Source organism: Amyelois transitella, chromosome 15 (assembly GCF_032362555.1).
Source record: "Amyelois transitella isolate CPQ chromosome 15, ilAmyTran1.1, whole genome shotgun sequence".
In the NCBI taxonomy this organism is placed as follows: domain Eukaryota; kingdom Metazoa; phylum Arthropoda; class Insecta; order Lepidoptera; family Pyralidae; genus Amyelois; species Amyelois transitella.
Window position 1 is genome coordinate 7,929,222 of NC_083518.1, and position 22,390 is coordinate 7,951,611.

The window sequence follows — 22,390 nt, forward strand, 5'->3', positions numbered from 1 at the left end:
TTGTCGGAATTTGTTTTATTTGATTGATGCGAAAATTTATTAGATTGGATGTATGGATTGTTGTTCCTTGCTTACTTTAAATATTTTGTTTTTTAATAGTACTTATAATAAATTGTTACGTGACGAACTATGAACCCAGGTTCTCTCTCTACTATGTCTATGTAAATATAAAGACGTACATATATTGCAATAATTAAAAAAATAGTAAGGACTCGTTTCTGCCAAACTTGGCACAAGTAAATTAAAAAGTAACTTAAAAAAACTGGTTTTTTTTTAAATTGTTTATCTGATCGCATTTCTCACAATGTTGATTTATACATATATTTATTTTAGGTTCACAAATAACAAACTAAATGTGACCTTCAGGCTCTCTACAACAAAAGGTTCAAGATTGAAATGTAAGACATCAAAATACAATATAAATCTCATATTGTGAATAAGGAACGCTTTCTACTTGTATTATCTTGGTTTTATGGTTTTAATGCTCAGGAAATGTGAACGACGTTATACCTGATTCAGGGATCACATAAGCGGATTATTTGCAACATTACTCATATAAAAAGGGAGTAAGATGAAAGGGAACAGACACGCGAATATTGTAGTCTGATTTCTGATTAGTTTCTTTTGAAATGGCAGTATATAATTACACGTATCACATATGGACATTTTCATTGCAAAGAATAACATGTAGGGGTACTTAATTATTGAACTATCAATCTAAATCCATGAGGGTCAGGTTCGTAAGAAGATTTTTGGGAAGCTTAATCATTTACACTTATATAAACTTACCATCATTAACTCAGACCAGGTCTTCATTTCGCCAAAAGCTTTATGAGTGAGGTGATGAGATAAATGACAAATAAAAGCACAACTTTTGATGAAACAGTTTGACCAGTTGCAACTATTGCTACCAATGTTTCCGAGACCGCAATCCACATAACCATACCTGAAGCTTATGTTTTAGTATACTCGCTTTCCCTCGTAACTCTGCCCGTGTTATACTGAAATTCCCGTTTCCTTAGGAATTACCAAAAAAATAAAAATCGCCTATATCCTTACGGAAGGTCTAAACTGTATTTGTACCAAGTTCAAACAAATTCAGTTCAATAGCTTAACTCCGAAGAGGTAAAAAAACAGAGTTACTATTGCATTTGTAAATTTATAGGAGTCAGCGTGTGCCTACGAGTACCTTATAATTTAGCGACAGGTGAGAACCTGACAACATTATACTTGTATGCACTTTGTTGTATTGTTGCAATTTGTTCCAGGTACAACGATGGCCGGTCTTTTGTTCGTCCACATACTGCTAGCAGCCGCCGCCCCGGCTTTGGCAGGTGCGTATTTCTTATACATACATGTTATCACGTCTATATCCGGTGCGGGGTAGACAGAGCCAACAGTCTTGAAAGACTAATAGGCCACGTTCAGCTGTTTGGCTTAATTATAGAATTGTGATTCAAATAGTTACAGGCTGCTAGCTCATCGCCTAAATGAAGAATCCCACGTTAGGTCTATCCTTTAGTCGACTTTTACGACATCCATGGCAAGGAGATGGGAGTGGTTAGTATTCTTTTTTCTATTGGGGCCGGGAACCACACGGCACTCTACTTTTTATAATAACTATTTATAGCTGCTATACAAAAAAGAGAAAGTGCCCCTCCGTAGTTTTACAGCTCTTGACGCTTGATTCATTACAATCAGTTGTTAACAAAATTAAAAAAAAAAGCCTTAGACAGTAGCTTCGGATGAGCTGACTGTGTCTTCTAGATGAAAAAAATAAGCAACTCTACACTACCGTGGTGTAATATTTCACAGCTAATTCTTTTAACGTATATTATTTTCGTAATATCTGTTGTAATTCGCAGCTGCTTCAGTGGCACTAAGTCGCTTGTGGACAACAAAGTAGTCTTATTTACAATTCCGTGTATGTGACAAAGCGACAGTACCATTAGTTGCTTCGTGGAACTTGGAGAGTTTGTCTACTCATTTGATGGAGCTAATGTATTAAAAAATATTCAGTCGTATTGAGAAACCTCCTCCTTTTTTTTGAAGTCGGTTAAAAATGCCCACGATCTTATCTTATTGCTTGCTTTTTATTGGATCTTCGATAACATATATTCGATACATACATATAATTACGAGTTTGTCCCTTACTGGGTAGACAGAGTCTTGAAAATACTTAAATTTTCAAACGACATTTTGACAATGAAGTAGTAAATTATTTGTGACAAATTTCAGTGATATCAGATTAGTGGTTTTAGGTTTTAGATGTTCGTTAGAAATCGTTGATAGAAACCCTGGATAAATCATTGAATAGAAGATAACGAGAATATTTTTTTGCTAAAAATTTATGAGAATTCGAAATATATTTCTTTATCTATTTACGAGAAAACTGATCCTAAACGTAGAAGTAACAAATTCTGCCTATCAAAGGCATCGAATATGACGTGAAGAAAAACTTGACATGTATAATATCTTAAAACTAATTTCAACCTGCTGCGAGCTTATGTCGACTCATTTAAACTAATCGCCTACGCAATTATCCACCTTTTTAATCCCGGACAAATTGATGGGCCCGTCCTTTACCATTGGACGTGGTCTCTTCTCAGTTATTAGATAGAAATCTTTTGTTGTCCGTTATCTATCAGCTTAGCATTCCACTGCATGTCCATAACGACTCACTCCGGCTCGTTCGGGACTTGAAAGGCGATGAATGCGGTGTTAAGTGATAAATACAAGTTATGGCGTTTTTTTTTATTTATTTTGGACAGCAACAGGCGTGACGGGTCGCTCCCGGATACGGCAGGTAGCAGCGCACACATGAGTCGTTAATGTGGATACGTACGAATACAGTTTGGAAGGTATATGGTTCCGTACTCTGGATGGTTTATAATTGTTTATAATAGCTAATAGTACATATATATATATATATATAGTGCCGTGTGGCTCCCGGCACCAATACAAAAAAGAATAGGACCACTCAATCTCTTTCCCATGGATGTCGTAAAAGGCGACTAAGGGATAGGCTTATAAACTTGGGATTCTTTTTTAGGCGATGGGCTAGCAACCTGTCACTATTTGAATCACAATTCTATCATTAAGCCAAATAGCTGAACGTGGCCATTCAGTCTATTCGAGACTGTTGGCTCTGTCTACCCCGCAAGGGATATAGACGTGACCATATGTATGTATGTATGTAGTACATATAATAATACACATACATACATATAATCACGTCTATATCCCGTGTGGAGTACCTAGACAGAGCAAACAGTCTTAAAAAACTGATAGGCCACGTTCAGCTGTCAATGATAGATACACGTGCATTTTGAAAGAAAAAAATGGAAGATATAATATAGCATCTTCGGTAAAGTTTAAATTGATTATAACCTATTTATTAGTCGCGACCTATCTTGTTTTAATTAAGTAATATTCGCTGAACAAATAAATGCTACTAGTATAAATCTATATTTATCTCTCTCTCTCATAATACCGTATTTCACATCTCTTCGAATAAGTAAGGTAACCAAAATCTACTTTAAGCCAAATCGGTTTACAGTTTACATAATCTGAATTGCAATACTCAAACAATTCTTGAACAAAAAAAACTAAGGATCCCTAAAACCTTCCGTCCAACTAACAATGTTTAAAAGTAGCGAGTCGGGTTCTGTGTGAAATTATTATTAGTAAATACTACCAAGTTACATTTACACCGTGATTTCCACCATTGGCCATTCAGTCTCTTCAAGCCTGTTGGCTCTGTCTACCCCGCAAGGGATATAGACGTGACCATATGTGTGTATGTATGTATGTATGTTTCCACCATTTTGCCGTCATTTAATTTATTATTAACTGGCTAACATTAAAGTAGGTGTAGCATCGAGGCATACGCACATAAATATAATCACGTCTGTATCTCTAACGGAGTAGACAGTGTAAAAGATCTCGAAATAACTTTTACCTCGTTGGAATGCCACGTTCAGTTATATGGCTTAATGATGGAATTGAGATACCAAAGAGAATCCAGACATACATATGAGTACTTATATGTTGATGGAAGTATGTACTATGTATGTCATAGTGAGAACTCATAGATGTTTGTAGCATAGCAATCTGTCGTACATAATCTTTGGGCATTATTTGCAAAGGATATAAACAGATAATTTTGTAAAGTCCGAATTTTAGGTCCTCATAGTGCGCTACTTCTGTAGTGTAACTTGTACCACAATGCGCCAATACTCGATTTAGCCATTCTGCCCAGAGAGATGACAGGCTAAGAAAATCAAGGTTTAAATTTTTTTGTACCACGACAAGAATTATAAAAACTTATCGAACTAAGCAAAGCTATTTTTTAGAGCAAAGGCCATAAATCACACTTTGCTACTAAACATTAAAGTTTCGTGTCTCAACGCAAGTAAATATACTTATTTCTTCCCTGTGCTTTCTACTGTGTAGGAACTTTTTCTGATTCTTTGAAGTACAGACACGTCTGTGCGTCCTTGTTTGCCGACTTTTTTTTATCGTGAAATCATTACAAACTTTTCTATTCGGAAAAATAATAAAAAGAATCTTTATTGTACAATACAAGATATTGCTTTTCCCTAAATAATGTATTATTTCATTTTGATGTCGTGTTCGTCATTAAAAGGCCGATGCTTGACAATATCCTTCTTTAAAAAAAATACCTTTTTATAATATAAACGAAGATTTCTTGATGTTTCGTCAGGCATATCGGAGTCGTTAGATATTTATAATAATCAGGATTTCCTCGAAGCATAAAGTTTAAATAAAAAATGTATAATAATTGACCATCTCTGTCATATTTACGTCTTATAGTATAATTAAAATGTCTTAACTATAATAGAGAACATAATACAAAAGGCGTATACACACGTAGTACACTAAATAGAGCATGGGGGTAACTTATATTTAGAATTTGTTATCGATGAATTTACAATAACGAAAAACCGGGAAGAATCCTCGAATAAAAGGTTATTAAGTTTTTTAATACATAAGTAGTTTATAAATAGTTAAAAAACCTTTTTTCAAACAATTAATTTAAAAATAGACTCCCCTCACTAGGTAGAATTTACAAACATGGTAAAAACCTTATTGCTTCAGTTTTTCAAAACAAACAGCAATATATCGTCCGGCAATAGGCGGGCGGCCATAATAATAAAATACCAAGGATGCAGTACAATGGAGGAATGAGCCACATGCGCGGGCTTTATACTTTCATAAAATAAGTGCGTTTTGAAATTGGAACGAAATGTTTTTTTTTTTGGAATTTCAATATCTTAGAAGTTGAAGAGACTTTTGTTGATGCTTATAAATTTTCAGTCCAATTCTGTGAAAAAGTAACAATAGAAATTCACTTTATTGAAATAATTATAACGTGTAATGGTATACATATATGAGTGTTTAGGACGTGTCGACAAAAAGGATATTTCCGAAGTAGAACTTAATTATATCGTGGCAAGTGGAAAGAGGTAGTCTCTGCCTACCTCTCCGGGAAAGAGGCGTGATTTTATGTATGTATGTATGTAAAACTTAATTTGTGTGACCGATGAGAATATATCAATAGGAATACGCAAGGTTTACGAGTATATTTTCCACAGAAATTTTTCATGATTTTATTTAAAATGTAGTAGTAGCTTTAATCAATAAATGCAATATAAAATATAAACTGAGTTGGTTGATTAAAAAACAATATACAAATAGAGTAAAAAATGTTCAGTATTTTAATAAAAATATTTATTGTTTCTTTTTTCTTTCAGGTATTTCTTAACAATATATTTTTGAATTTAATATACATACATACATTAAATCACGCCTCTTGCTAGTTGCTTACTATTTTTTTCTACGAAAATTATTACTCCGATTTGGATGTGGTTTTCTCAGATGTGTTAACAATGGCCTAACTTAGGGGCAATACACGGGGCTAGCGGCGAACGAAATAGCGGGCAATAGTCAGTGCTTAATAAGAAAAAAATCTGTGTTCCATTACAAATCTATCTCTTGAGTTGAAGAGGAGAGATTTAATAGATGTTCAGAATGTTAATAGGTGATGACAAAATATGGGATGCTCAAGCGGGATTTCGAAAGGGAATGGGATGTACTGATCAGGTCTTTTCCTTGCGGTGCATAGCCGAAAAGTTTTTGGCCAAGAGTCAAAAAGTCTATTGCACATTCGTAGATCTGGAAAAGGCCTATGACAGAGTTGAGAGGAATGAATTGTGGTCAGCACTTTCTATGCATGGGGTGAGCAGTCTCTTAATACGAGCACTGAAATCCTTATATGAGGATTCGAGTGCTTGTGTCAGGATAAACGGAGCGCACACTGAGTGGTTTAAGATTGAGAAAGGCGTTAGGCAAGGATGTGTTGCGTCACCGTGGCTGTTCAACCTATTTATGGATAGCTGTTTGACAGATTTGAAAGAGTCTAAAAGTGGATTAAGGATGAATGAGTTACTCGTCAAATGTCTGCTCTATGCCGACGATCAGGTTATACTGGCGTCATCAGAGGAGGAGTTACAGGAGATGGTAAACTGTATGCATGAAGCTTTAAAAGAGAAAGGAATGAAAGTGAACGTAAGTAAAACTAAAACACTGGTTTTTGAAATGGAGAAAGAAATGACAGCATGTAATATTTTGATTGGAGGAGAAAAAGTGGAGCAAGTGAAAGAGTTTGTATATCTAGGATCAAAGTTTACATCAGATGGCAAGTATGATAGTGATATTGAAAGGAGAGTGAACGCGGGGAACATGGTGAATGGAGCTTTGCATGCCTTTATGAGCAGTCAGAAACTATCCAAAAAGGCTCGACTGGCTGTGCACAGGGGCGTGTTGGTCCCGACATTAATGTATGGGAGTGAAAGTTGGGTATGGCAAAAGAAGCATGAAAGCAGAATAAATGCAGTGGAAATGAGAGCGTTAAGGAGTATGATGGGTGTGAAATTGAGTGACAGGATAAGGAACAGCGTGATAAGGGAATGTTGTGATGTGAAAGAAGATGTAGTTACAGGAATAGAAAAGGGTATGTTAAGATGGTTCGGTCATGTGGAGAGGATGAATGAAAGCAGGTTGACTAAGCAGATATACAAGGAGAGTGTGGAGGGAAAGGTCGGAGTGGGAAGACCTAGACGAACGTATCTTGATCAAATTAAGGACGTCCTGGTAAAGGGTCAGGTCAAAAGTACCCGAAACCGCCGAGCTTGTATGAAGAGAGTTATGAATGTGGACGAAGCGAAAGAAGTATGCAGAGATCGTGGCAAGTGGAAAGAGGTAGTCTCTGCCTACCCCTCCGGGAAAGAGGCGTGATTTTATGTATGTATGTATGTATGTTAATAGGCGCGCTCATGCAAATTTTATACATTTTATGGTCTCATAAAACATGCGTTTAATGACTCGAGATCTGCTCGATTCTTCAGATTTGTGTGGGAACGCACGGGAGAGCTCATTAGGAAATCAATACAAATTTAGCATAACTGTCGGTCTGGTCGACTCTTTTATTGTTATACTTATTAGACAAAGCGGTAAGATTTCTAAACAATAGAGTTGACGACTACGTTATTTATTTGATTTTTTAAAAACATTTAAAGAATGTAATACACAGTTGGAAATAAATTCGAAAATACAATTTTATTTTATTACATGATTCAATTATAATTTAAAGAAAACATACATACATACATATGATCACGTCTATATCCCTAGCGGGGTAGACAGAGCCACCAGTCTTGAAAAGACTAATAGGCCACGCTCAGCTGTTTGGCTTAGTGATAGAATTGAGATTCAAATAGTGACAGGTTGCTAGCCCATCGCCTAAAAGAGGAATCCCAAGTTTATAAGCCTATCCCTTAGTCGCCTTTTACGACATCCGTGGGAAAGAGATGGAGTGGTCCTATTCTTTTTTGTAATGGTGCCGGGAACCACACGGCATTTAAAGAAAATTCATCTCTAAATACATTCAATTCGTAAGCTAAGGAGATTCTGGGTTCTAATCCCGCAGCGGCCATGTATCAATGACTCTATTCTGAATTAGTACTTGGTACTTACATAGTTTAAATGCTAACAGATGCCTTACCTGGAAAATGTGCACATTCAGGCTACTGAAACGCTTCGTCTGACTGAAAACCTGATTTACCCAACGCTGTAAGCGTGACTTGAGATAATATCGTAGGGTTAATTGGGAGAAGGGCATCCGGAACTAATGCAGTAGCAAGGCATGCGCGACGCCGTTTTTATCGCGCGATAAACTATCGCTGTTTCGCTTTTTATATATTATGACGTGGGACAGCGATATAAAAACGACAACATTGTAATATCGTCCTGACATATAAAAAAATCACGCCTCATCCCGGAGAGGTAGGCAGAGATTACATTTTTTCCCTTGCCACGATTCCTGCGTTCTTCTTTCGTTTAATCCACATTCATAACCCCATTCATGCAAGTTCGTCGGTTGAGGGGACTCGCCAGGACGTCCCCGATTTAATCAGGGTACGTTCGATAAACAATGGTGATGTATTAAAATAATTTGTTTCCTAAGATCGTCGTAAGCGCATTATCTCAGTAGGTTTTTAGGCAGGCATTGCAATTCAATCTATTATGGGCGAGGTGGGATTCAAAATCGGGCACCAGGTTTATTAGTCGGCTAACTTAACACCTTAACCGTCTATTTATGATTGCAAAAAGGCATTGATGTCAAAATGCCAAAGTCATATTATATAGAAAAAATATAATATATGGCTATACCGAGCTCTGTTTGTATTTATATAAAGTACTTCTGTGAAATGTTTACTGTTATCTTTAATATCGTCTCAGCAGTTAATAGAAACAATTTCTGGGAATTCAGGCTTTGCTGGTATTGGCTTAATGTTAATTTGACTTCCAACATGTTGTCTTTGTCATGAAGTGTAATCGAAAGTAAAGGATTATTGTTATTAATAGTACTGATGAAGTAGGTACCAATTTCCTTTGTTCAGTCGCCGTAAATACCAAAGCAGTTCTGTAGTCAAATAGATAAACTTGTTACAAACACGTAAACATACGTCTTTATACCTAACGCGGTAGACGGAGCTTGTAGTTAAAATACTCAAAGGTCACGTTTATCAGGAAGGTTTCATGATAGAATTGAAATTCAGACATAGTGACTGACTATATATGTATACTAGATAGGTTTATAAACTCGGGAACCTTCGTTAAGGCGATGGGCTAGCAACCTGTCACTATTTGAATCGCAATTCTATAATTAAGCCTTATAGTTGAACGTGGCCTATCAATCTTTCAAGACTGCTGGCTGTCTATAGACGTAACGACGTATACGACGTAAGGGATATAGACATGATAATATGAATAAATGAATAAATAAAAAGAAAATAAATTCAAATTATAACCATCAGCTTGCATACAAAGAGTGATGGAATCGAATGAAGCGAAAGAAGTATGCAGGCATCGTGGCAAGTGGAAAGACGAAGTCTTTGCCTACCTCTACGGTAAAGAGGGTGCAATTTTATATATATATCTTATGGAAAATCTAAAATGACCCCCATAGTAAAAAAGTACTACGAGTAATGACGGCATTAGCGTTATTTAGCAATTAGATGTTTCCATTTCTCAATTCACAATTATGATAAGATGATAATCATGAGAAGTCAATGACTGGCTCCATTTAATTGATAATAAAATCGATGTAGGCATGTTGTTTATTTAACTTGTACATGACTGACTGACCCACAGATAACTTCCGTACACATTGCGTCCGAGTACTATTGAATTATTTGCGTGATTTGATGTGATTGTATAACAATATAACCACAACCGTGTGGTTCCTAGTACTTTAGAATATGACCAAATCATATGCTTCCCATGGATGTCGTTAAACAAGACTAAGGACCTTTATTGGAACATTCACCTAGTGCAGCTTTTATCATGATCCAACATGGGTTAGGTTCCCTTGCAAAGGTTGCGGAGGTCAGACGGGAATAGCTTCTATAGCTATTACCCTAACCTAATCCAGGATCCATGGTCAAAGTTATACCCCGCATTCCTCTACAGAGTAATGAGGATGTACCCGGGGTTAACCCAGATGGAAGACGAAGACAATGTGATATAAATGGCCTTTCTTTGATCTCAGGTTTGAACTTCCCCGACTTTCGCATTTTAATATGGATTTTTCTCGATGGAATTTTTACCATTTTCGCTTTTCTGCATCGTTTTATTCACCATAGATTCCCCAGGACGTAGATGAGAAACAAACACCAGATAACTTATGACAATAATAACTCTATAACCACATAAAATTCAGGTAGAATTTCCTCATTAAGCTAAGGGAATGCATATATCATGTAATATTCAAACCGCTCTCAGACCAGTGGCTCGGAAATATTGTAAAGCTGATAAATACAAGTATATTAATATAAATTAATTATACAAAACGACCAATGAATCGGGTCCAATTGAAATTTCAATGCAATGATTCGAAGTGAAATAAAATTCTTCTCTCTCTCGCCGCAAAACGGTCGTTGACGTCCATGGAGTACTTAACCATTGGAGTGGGCATACGAGAATGACAATTAATCCATATACGACAGTCTCAAAGTCTGTGATCGGAGTAATGGCATTATATGTATGTACAAAAAAAAAATAGACTATTTATTATTATTGTGCCGTGTGGTTCCCGGAACCAATAGAAAAAAGAATAGGACTACTCCATCTCTTTCCCATGGATGTCGTAAAATGCGACTTAGGGATTGGCTTATATATTTGGTATTCTTCTTTTAGGCGATGGGCTAGCAACCTGTCACTATATGAATCTCAATTCTATCATTAAGCCAAACAGCTTAACAAGGCATTTCAGTCTTTTCAAGACTGTTGGCTCTGTCTACCCCACAAGGGATATAGTCGTGATGATATGTATGTATGTAAGTAGATTATTCTCTGGCTTTCACAGACTGTACAATCCAAATTAAACCCCGCATAAACCATCTTAAAAAGACTTTCGATAAAATAACCGCATCATGGCTGAACCTAAGGCCTACACCTTTTTATGTTAGAATGGAATTTGTAGTCGACCAAGACACAAACCGATTGACAAAATGGGAAACTACAAGGTTTTTTCATAACAAAAACGTTAATTTATGCCTTCTCCATTGAGATATTATACTCCATGTCTACGTCCCTCCAATAATCATACAAATTTTACTGTTCATACCAAAACATTTATTTCTCAATTATATATTTAGTAGCTCTTATGTTTGAGTTGATAAAGTCTAAATTGCAAATACTTTGCATTAAGCCACGCTGGGTGCGTCATTATGTAGGTTCACCAAATTTTTATATCAAATCCAAACAAAAATAACCAAAGTTCACTAAAAAAAATATTATTCGTCAACGAATGTTTTATACATATAATCACACCTCTTTGCCATAGGTGTAGGCAGAGACCATATTTTCCTAATTCCCTAGATCATATATTGTGCATATAAAGGAATAGGCACTTATGTGTTATTGCAACAAAAAAGACAAAACTTCAGTCTACCAAGTTTGAGAAAACAATTTACCTAAAAATATTTTGCCAATTAATATCAATGGTATATCCAAAACTCATACTTTTGAAAATATTTTTAAATATGCGCCTGAAAGTCGAATGTCTGGTTACCCTAGTAAATAATTTAAGACAAAAAATGACGTGAGCTTATAAGACATGAAGGACATTGCGATTGCTTTTATTGCATTTTTTGAACGCCTACACCGCGGACAAGCTCTTGGTATGCAAATTGAGTGATTTTCATTCGAGCTTCTTTTGATAACGATTCATATTTTATTTATAAATAGGTATGTCTTTCTAAACAAGTTATTTTTGATATCATTGGAGGTAATTTAACAAAAATCTGCGAATGGATATTATACTTTGCAGTATTATATACTTTATGAAGATAACGAACTGTAAGTTGATTACCTACTTGCTCAAGGCCCATTTTGGTTGAATTAAAACATCTTTCGTTAGATCATCTAACTCTTTCAGGAAATAACGCATTGCCAATAATATTTTATGTACTGGTTATTAAAAGCAAAGTATTACAAGATCGTAAGCTAGATTTTAAATATTTTTATCAAGCACATGACATGTTACAGTGAAAGATAGGAAGATATTATTTGTTTATGAAGGGTTAATGATAGTGACATGGGACCGCAAGACGATGCTTTTTGATCTTGTCACTTGCCACCTATAAAAATTGTCCTTAAGACCTTGTAACAACCAAAATATCTTTCTATTTCAGACATCGCGATGAAGTTCACACGGTCTCCTGAATCCATCACTGCGCCACCCGGAGACAACGTTACCTTCGTCTGCAAGGTGAACGTCCCCGGGGAGAGATTATTCTGGCGTTGGCGGCCTGCAGATGGGCCTGACCAGTGGACTGAACTAAAAGGAGCTACTGATAAAGACTTCACCTCTACGAGACTGGATATTGAAGTTGGACCAGAGATTACAACTAAGTTTTATCAGGTAAGTTGGTTATGTTTTACGTGTCGATGGAAATTAAATTTCACCTGAATGGTCTTTAAATCCACTGTCCCAGGGGAGGTTTTCAGGATAAAATAATTCGGTGATATATGGCCATTGGCCATGAGTGGTGTAACGCGTTTTGGGTTTAAGGTATTTTGTTTAGAAAATCTAAATTTACATACATACCTAACATACATAAAATCACGCCTCTTTCCCGGAGGGGTAGGCAGAGACTACATCTTTCCACTTGCCACGATCTCTGCATCAATCCTTGGCTTCATCCACATTCATTACTCTCTTCATGCAAGCGCGGCGGTTTCGGGTACTCTTGACCTGACCCTTTGCCAGGATGACTTTAATTTGATCAAGATATGTTCGTCAACTTTTGACAATAAGCCACCGAGCGTTGAATAACTTTTTTAAAAAACTACTTTAAATAAATTAAAGTTGTTTGGCCCTCGGTCCTTCAAAGACGAGAGAAAGTGTTCAAGTTTAAGAAGCTGTCCTGTCATTACGCTAGAGTATGCCTAGGAAATTTTTGGCGGCCCTGTAATTACGATGACCACTAGACGACTTTCATCTTCAATTTGATCAACCAATCCAATTGGTTGTATGATCTTTGCTAGAGCTGTAGAAGGTAACAACAAATCTTTATTATTCTATCAGCTGTCCATTAAAAAAGAATTATTGCTTGTTGCATTAAAGTTGATTTATATCTGTTATTGTTATGAAATAATGTCAAACAATCCGGCTACTATATGAGAGGACATATTTTTTACATACAAACATACATATAAAGTCATCTTTACCCCTAAGGGGTAGACAGAGCTGACGGTATTAAAAGAACTAACTTGAAGGCCACTCTAGCTGTATATAATAGCTGTATGTAAATATAAGATTCAACTAGTGACGAGTTGCTAGCTATCTCATCGCCTTAAAGTAGAATCTCAAGTTTATAACCATATTTTTTTAATGCATGAGTAGTATACTTACGATTAATTTTATAATTTCTACATACATAAATACATAAAATCACGCCTTTATTCCCTTTTTTTACATACATATAATCATGTCTATATCTTATGCGGGTTAGACAAAGCCAAACGTCTTGAAGAGACTTTAAGGCCACGTTCAGCCTACTGACGGAATTGAGATTCAAATAGTAGGTTGCTATAGCCCATCGCCAAGACAAGAAGAAAGAAACAGAAAATTTCTTTAGAAGTAAAACCCAGGCAACAGCTACAAGTTTATATACGTAGTTAATTTGTAACTTTGTTGGCGTACCTACTTGAAATATATTTCTAAATGGCTAGGATTTTGCTTAGAAGAGCGAGCCAAATTGCATGCTTCACGATTTCAACTGCTCGCACTTATGTACCTGCAATTTTAGTTGCAATTCAGTTTCGGCTAATGATGTTTTGATTAGTTTGCTCTGCAATTTGTATTAAACTTTAAAGCCACAAGTGGTTAAATGGATTTACATTGGGTACCTACTAAACGATGTTTCGCTTGAACAAACTTTTCATCAAAATTAGACAGCCTTACATATACATAATTATGATCACATCTTGCGGGGAAGACACAGTCAGTCTTGACTTGAATGATAGAATTAAAATTCAAATAGTGAGATATAGCTAGCCCATTGCGCATCGCCTAAAAGAATAATCCTCTATCTCTTAGTCACCTTTTACGACATCTATGGGATTAGTCGTTCCAATGACAAATTAAAATTTCTTCTACTAGCTTTCGCTCGGGGCTTCACCCACGCATACTGTAATTACGCGCAAGTCCCACGGGAAGCAGATATTTTTCTTAAGATTTGAAACATTTTCCCTTTTTCATTACTCCTTATTACATTACCTAGCGAAATTTTATGAAAATTGATCGAGTAGATAAAGCATGAACATGAAACAAACATTCTCACATAGACTTGCGACGTAGCGACGATGTAATATGAACAAGATGAATTTTAATGCGTTAAGCGTTTAACCACACGGTGAAAATTTTCACCGTGTGGCTCCCGGCACCAATAAAAAAAGAATAGGACCATCTCTTTCCCATGGATGTCGTAAAAGGTTACTAAGGGATAGGCTTACAAACTTGGGGATTCTTTTTTAGGCGATGGGCTTGCAACCTGTCACTATTCGAATCTCAATTCTATCATTAAGCCAAGTAGCTGAACGTGGCCATTCAGTCTTCTCAAGACTGTTGACGATTTTCGACGATTAAATTGAGTGGTTTCCCATAAACACATATAACAAAAGCGAAACCCTGTAAAAAAAAGCTTTATACACGCAATTTTATTTTGATGACATTTATTTTCTTATAAACTTGGGATTGTCCTTATGGACTAGCAACCTGTCACTATTCAAATTCAAATTTAACATTTTTATTCATTATTATAGGATACTTCATATCGCTTAATAATTGTAAAAAATTTTTGGTTTCACAACATTTGGTTGAAGTTAAATAAATTATCTACTTAAAACTAAGTTTACTGCCGCTTCCAAGGCGTCAGTGCAGAAGAAGCGGTAATAAACTGCACAGCAGCATTTTCTTCGAATTTCAACTCCATCATTTAGCCACACAGCTGATCGTGGCCTTTCAGTCTTCTCAAGACTGTTGACTCTTTCTAGCCCGCAAGGTATGATTATACCTTGCGGGCACACGATTGTGTTAATATACATAAAATCACGCCTCTTTCCCGGAGGGGTAGGCAGAGACTACCTCATTCCACTTGACACAATTCTGCATACTTCCTTCGCTTCATCCACATTCATAACTCTCTTCATGCAAGCTCGGTGGTTTCGGGTACTTTTGCCCTGACCCTTTACTAGGACGTCCTTAATTTGATCAAGATACGTTCGTCTAGGTCTTCCCACTCCGACTTTTCCCTCCACACTCTCCGTGTTAATATGTATGTATGTATCTAAAATCCATAAAAAATAATCTCGGGAAGTAGGTAGTAAGTGTCTCTGGGAAACTGAGGTCACCTCAACTAATAAAATATTTACTACAAAGAACTTTTCCGATACATTAGGCCCAAGTTAATCTTTTCCCATTACCGGAAAAATAAATGTTGACGGTTTGATAGATAGTATTTTTATCGCTTTCGATTTACGATTGTAGAAATGAAATGTTGCATGTATTTCATCATATTCATGGTATCTCTGGAGAGGAAGCTGGGGTTTTACCTTTATTTTTTTTTAAGTCGGACGGTCAGTGTTTTACAAAAAGTTTCTTTTGCAGGGGAACTTAACTCATATTCTATCAAGGTTACACACTTAGTTGTCTGAATCTGCAAAATTCCACCCGATGTCTTCTGACCCCGTAATATACCTACGTAACTAAAAAACTAGTCTCTCGAATGTTTCACGTATTGTAACAAGTCAATAATAATTTCATCATGTAAAGTTAGATTTCGTAAGTTGTAATGGCTTTTAACCGATTCGGCAAGATTCAAATCATGTTTCTAGAAACTTTAGATTAGTTGGTCTGATTATAGATTTCACGCTAATCTGCATATTTCTTGACTTCGGGCTGATGAATCTAACTTAAGAAGGCCTAGCCTCAAACTTTTAATTAACATTTAGGCTTGTTTCCAAGAGTATATTTTGTTCCTATCTGTGAAACTTTGGGTAATCTTTAAGAGTCTTATACAAATCTTTCTGCTCTACAAAACCATAGACAGTTTTAAGATTTTTATTTATAGAAATTGTGAAAGGTGTTTGTATGGGTATTCCCCTTCTGATAAAATTTAACGAGATTTATAGGCCAGCACACCCTTTGCACTGGTATAGTAAGCATTTATTTATTTATTTTTTATTTTTAGCATTAGGTATGCTATTTTAAATGCATCTTTTATGAGAATTTTCATTCCGTCAACGTTTTTGCAATATTTGGTATTCTTAATAGCTTCTATTAATAGACGCATTCATCAGCACATTTCTTTTTCAGTGTGTGGTATCATACGCGGCCATCAGTCTGGTGTCGGTGCCAGCGAGACTGTCAGTGGCCAGGTTGAGCACCAGAGGTCATCACAAGAGGCTGGTCTCCGTGCCTCCCCACAACACCGTCGCTCTGCACTGCAGGACACCGGAGTCGGAGCCAGCGGCCGTGGTGCAGTGGTGGAGGGAGACTAAGGTTTGTGAATAATACATAGATAGTCTTTTTGTCTACTACTAGAACTGCTTTGTTTCAATTATACGCCTTCTATTTAAGTTAATAAGTGATAACACGGACTGACTGACTGACTTAATAATAAAGACAATTCTTCTCTGCGTGTAGGTTGCTTTGAAAGTCGCCTATATCGGGAATTGAGAATGCCTGTAGAGCGTGAGAGAGAATTTCCCCAGATTTGCAATTGAACAGTACATATTCTAATTTGGCATAACATGGATGTACACATTGCAGGCAAATGTAACTTTAGTATAAAAAATGTAACGTTAATTAGATTACAAACGAAATAAAGACCCTCAAAATTAAAGATCCTTTGAAAAAAGAAGTCAATGCTTCTTCCCTTTCAGCACTCGAAGACTCCTGTTAACACCAAACACGGGGTGCTGGTCATACACAATGTCACGTCAGAACATAGTGGCACATACGTCTGTTCAGCACGAAACGAACTGATTAAGGAAGAAGAGGTTACGCCCCAAGAGATAGAGAAGATAATCTTGAAGGTTGAACGAGGAGAAGATGGGAAAGCCAGGTGAGAATGATTTCTTGTGGTTTTGTATTTACTTTATCTGATACAATTTGACTGATGTTGTTCTGGACTTTTATCTCGACAACTTAAGAATAGCCTCCACTAGTTTTTTCGTACTACATGAACAAGAGGATGTGGGGAAGAAGTAACAGCTAGCAGGTCTGTTAAGGGTGAAAATAGAGAGGAAATTTGCACATTCAGGCAACTAAATTACGGGGTTATAAGGTAGTGGCTTCGTTTAAAAACTTGACATATCCAATCCAGGATCGTGTATTTAGGCGTACCATGGAGTCGTTTCTTTATTTTCAGAATCAATGAGGATGTATTTTATAAGGGTGAGATACTATCGGTATTAACCGCAGTAAGATGATTATCAAAGTTTATGATCAGAGTAACATAAAAAGTCCGACGATAAAAAAACCATGCCGGGATAACCTGGACCAGAAAACCTTTATAGAGGTAGATAGAAAGACATTGGAGAGTCATATGCCCCGCAGTGGGCGAATAAACGCTGAAGAAGAGAGAAGAGAACATGAAAAATATTTCATTAGTCCTCTAAAAAATATACTAGGTGCATCTTAATATCCAGTTTCAAAAGGTAGTAGCCGCGATATTCTGAGTTACATTTCACGGTTTGTGACTCGGCTATTCCGGTTTTTCTTATGCAAGGAAACTGGTCAGGCGTCTGAAAAATATAATTAAAATTTTTGAATAATGAATTTAACTTTTGTAGGTACACGTTAAAAGTACAGGTTAATAAAAAGCAACCCAAAAATGTATTCAGGTCACACACATTTACATATTAGATGTATTCCTTTTTTCAAAGTGGGTTGGTTTCAGGTAGGCAATAGAAAAACAAATACATTTTTTTTACAACACATTATCATCCGTTGCATGTTTATGTGACTCTTTGACGCAAACGAAAGAGTCAAGATTAGAGAAAAAAAGTTTTTATCCCTTATGGGGTAGACAGAGCCAACGGTCACGAAAAGGCTACATTTAGATAGTGACTGGTGGGCTAAACCATCGCCGATATGAAAATTTTGACTTTAGATAATTTTAGCCACTAAAGTTCCTCATAAATTATGTCATCACTAATGTTTATTTACATGCAAAGCATTACTACAACAATATCCGTATTCTCACACATTCTATGATTCCGTATCCTCAGGTTTTTAGAAAAAGAAGACGAAGTTGGCGTCAAGAACAACCACGAGCTTACGTTGCCGGTCAAATTGAACAGCTCCGTTTCTCTCTGGTGCGGCATCGTGGGTTCTCCTCCGCCCAGGGTCACTTGGAGTCGAGGCAAGAGCGGGCTGAACCACCGCCACGATCACGAGCTGACGATCGCCTCGTTTTCTACTGAGGATGAGGTAATAGATAAATGTATATTTATTTTCTTCAACACTTCTACAAAATAATGTTATACAATTTCGGTATCATCTAGGATATACCGTTGAACACAAACTTCAATGTTTCAACAATAGTTGAATGATAGAATATAACCTAGGATTTAAATTGTTTCTATTAATTGAATCTTTGGATAAATAGAGGCACCTCTTACTTCTGAGTATAGGTGAACAAAATAGCATAGGATATGTCTTAGATAAAAGTTTGATATACAACGGATTTTTGATAATGAAACAGTTAAGTCTGATTATGAAAACTAGAATCATCAGATATCTTTTCTTAATTTTTTAACTTATGGATAAAAACCAAGATACGCATAAGAATTGAAACCGTGAAAATATTGATGAACCTTTACTTTCTTGACTTTAGACAAATTGTGAAAGAGGTGACTCTTGTTCTGGTAAAAGTCTTGCTATAGGTTCTTATCTATTTATCTACTACCGAATCTACTGAATGGAGTAATTCATTCTTAAGTGAATTCGATACAGCGTCTCTTAATATCTTAGCTCTTAAAGCAAGACGGGATAATAAAGACAGTTAAATGAACCAAAAACATTTTACGGTGTTGATAAAGCGCCCTCAGTTCAATAAATACATTAAAGCTAAATTGAATGAGACGTCGATAACTAACTTAAAACAATAACCCGTCAGACTTTGTGATCATGTCTTCACGTAATTCCAATGAAAGGAAATGTACAGGGCGATATTGGGTGTATTTAATTTGTATAGACGTAATGAATACGATGCTGGGCGTAACCTTTTGTATAAGTCTGAAGGCATGGATGTATTAACTGACAAAAAACGAGTTTAAAGTTTGAAGCAAGTGCATGAGATTGAAATTGCGCAATAGAGGTAAATTGACTTATATCGTTTATCAAAGTATATTTAGTCGTAAAACTATGAGTAGAATAACCTTATCCCATATTTTGAACCTCATGGTTCATCCGAAGACCAGGTTGAAGAAAGAGGTGGCTTGTTGATCTCTGTTAGTGGTTCCGCGTCAGTACTACATCGTTATTCCGAGCAGCTATCTCGAGAGTGCAGTAACCCTGATGCTCGCCAACCTTCGTAATAAGAAGGCACCATAAGAAGAAGAAGAATGTTTTATGTGTAAAATGACTTTCATTATTCACCATCAAATTGTCGCTTAATACATAATAACGTTAGTAAAATTACTTGGTTTTACTCGTCTCTATCTCCCAATATAGGTACTTCATCATCATTATACATGGTGTTGAAGTTCATCCCGTCGTTTCGTAAACCATAAACGAAAATCTTTTCCCCAGGACGTGTATACGTGCTCAGCTAACAAGATCCGTCGTTCCTGGAGGTTGGTAGCCCTGCTCGCGCCCCGCTGGAACGGCACTGCTGCCAACGTAAACGCGAGCGAGGGAGGCTCCGCCGTGGTGCACTGTGGAGCCCTGCAGGGGTACCCCCCACCAAATGTAAACTGGCTGTTGAACGCTGAGAAGATTGGCGGGAAAGGAATCCGTGCTAATGGTAAGAAAAGTCATGTATCCCATATCATCAAGACTTTGCCAATCTTCCGGTTATCGTAGGAGCTAAGTGTAACTCTGCTTTCCCTGAAATCTTGTCTGACCCCCTACAAAATTTGCTAACCTATGTTCTGTATTAAACCCGCCTCGGCTTCGCCATACGTAGATACATAGCCTTTAACGCCTGCAGACCAAGCAACCTGTCACTATTTCAATGTCAATCCTATCATTGACATTTGAACGTGGCCGTCTTCAAACATCGTGGGTGTATTTTGAACAGTGAAACAATTTTCAAGATCGATTGAATTTTTCTGAGATGAAGGGCATCTCAGAAAAATTCAAACAAATAAACAATTTGTATCTCTTTATAGTATATAGTGACTACGGTTAATGACGAAGACTCAAACCTGTAAACTTGTCAAGAATCACTAGATCAGCTACACATTCAAACGGGAATACGGGCAAATGAAAATGATGATGACAAAACGACAAAAAATGGGTATCTATTGGATAGGCGTGTAACATCTTTGTCTTCATTGTCACTTACCATCAGGTGAGATGGAAGACAAATGCCTTATACAGAATTAAATAAAATTCTTTTGTTGATGTGACTATATTCACTAGCTGAAAAACAAAAAAAAATACATTTCGGTCATAACAATACACAGAATAATAATTAAAATTCTGCGGTGCGGTCGGACCGGCAAACGATGTTTTCATACATTTCCATATCATAAAGTGTCTCGATTGATACTTCAAACCGTAATGGCCAGTGAAAATGGGAAAATTGTTAGTGAGTGGCGACTTTTAATGATGTTTTCAAATATTGTAGTTATTTAACGGCAAAACCACGGGCAATTAACCAAATTGAGCCCAGCCGCAAAATTATCGCCCTTGTTTTTGATATTATACCTATGCCTTTTTATTCATAAAAATGCCGACAAATCTGAATATAAAACGAATATATATAATAACAAACCTTTGTCTCTTTGTGTGGATGGCAGACAGTTGTTAATTTTATTTATATTTTCTGTCTGCATCCATTTTACGCCAATTACACTTAAAATTTAAAGGAAAAATTAACGGACGAGTGATTTATTTAATATTTTTTATTTATTTAGTAACACAGGTTTTTCGCAAATCCCTAGGTTGTTGAGATAAAAGATACCTAATGTCCTTTTTAGGAAATATAGATATGCGGAATTTCAAGAACTAACCGACCGAACTAACCAACTTACTTTCGCAATTATAATATAAGTTGGGATTACAAAAATGATAAAAAATATTTTACAAATGAATAATATGTAATTTTGAAAGTATTGCTTATTAATAAGTTTGGAAAAATAGGTAATTAATTTAATTGGTAAGCAAATTTTTTTAAATATTCCAACGGCCCGCCACTCCTTCGACTGTAGTACAAACATAATAGCCAATGAAGTATCTTTTTAACAGTTAAAGAATTTTCATTATTGGTTCAGTATTTCCGACGACTAGCCATTACAAACAAACAAAGGAAGTAATTGTCCATTTATTTCGCAACTGAAATGAAGGTAAATAAAACTTCATTTTGATATGTTTTCGTTGAAAAATATTTAAAATTTAATTTACAACCATGAGAATAAAAGCAAATGAAATTACACTTTTCATAATGAGTTTCACTTTGGATATGAAAAATATATAATTTAGAAATGCATTTTCAATAAAAAGACGTATCAAGATTGTTGACCTTTACTTCACTTATAAACTTTACCTCTTTATATTTACTATTCATTAGTTAATAAGTATAGATTAAAAATATTTAGCTTTCATATTTCTCGGGAAGGTACTCTCATCAGTTGAGTAGAAGTCGGTGGAAAATCTCGCTTGTGACTTTTCCTTAAAGGTTTGGGTAAAACGTAGAGTTGGTTTATTTTTATAAAAATAAAATTGGCAAAAACTCCCAAGTTCGTTATGTACAAGGTATTTCTATTACAAAGTTACTCCACAAACCTAGTTCGTTTGTAGTTTTCCGGAATATTCAACACATTTTCCCGACAAGTTTCAGCTTATTTTTCTTTTATGTTTCTTTCATCAGACTGTAATTGTATAAAGTAAATATTTAAAGGTTTTTCTTTCATAGTTTTGTATAATAATTGTAAGTAAATAAAGGTTGCGTTACATTAATTAACGTCCCAAAAAATGATGATTCTTGTATGGTCATATACCACTGTATCTGTAAATGTTTGGTACAGTTCGAGATATAAAAATCTGACCCTCTCTTGAAATAGT

At 36.0% G+C, this 22,390-nt stretch overlaps 1 protein-coding gene across 1 annotated transcript in view; it reads left to right on the forward strand.

Annotated features, from left to right (window-relative positions):
- The window catches only part of LOC106130298 (interference hedgehog), a 46,054-nt gene that overhangs the window by 13,886 nt on the left and 9,778 nt on the right, over positions 1-22,390 (forward strand). Inside the window, exons 2-7 of the mRNA XM_013329113.2 lie at positions 1,269-1,334; positions 12,282-12,511; positions 16,469-16,654; positions 17,038-17,219; positions 18,388-18,589; positions 19,913-20,126. Coding sequence (XP_013184567.2) covers positions 1,277-1,334; positions 12,282-12,511; positions 16,469-16,654; positions 17,038-17,219; positions 18,388-18,589; positions 19,913-20,126 — 1,072 coding nt within the window. The 5' untranslated portion in view covers positions 1,269-1,276. The remainder of the gene's footprint in view (positions 1-1,268; positions 1,335-12,281; positions 12,512-16,468; positions 16,655-17,037; positions 17,220-18,387; positions 18,590-19,912; positions 20,127-22,390) is intronic.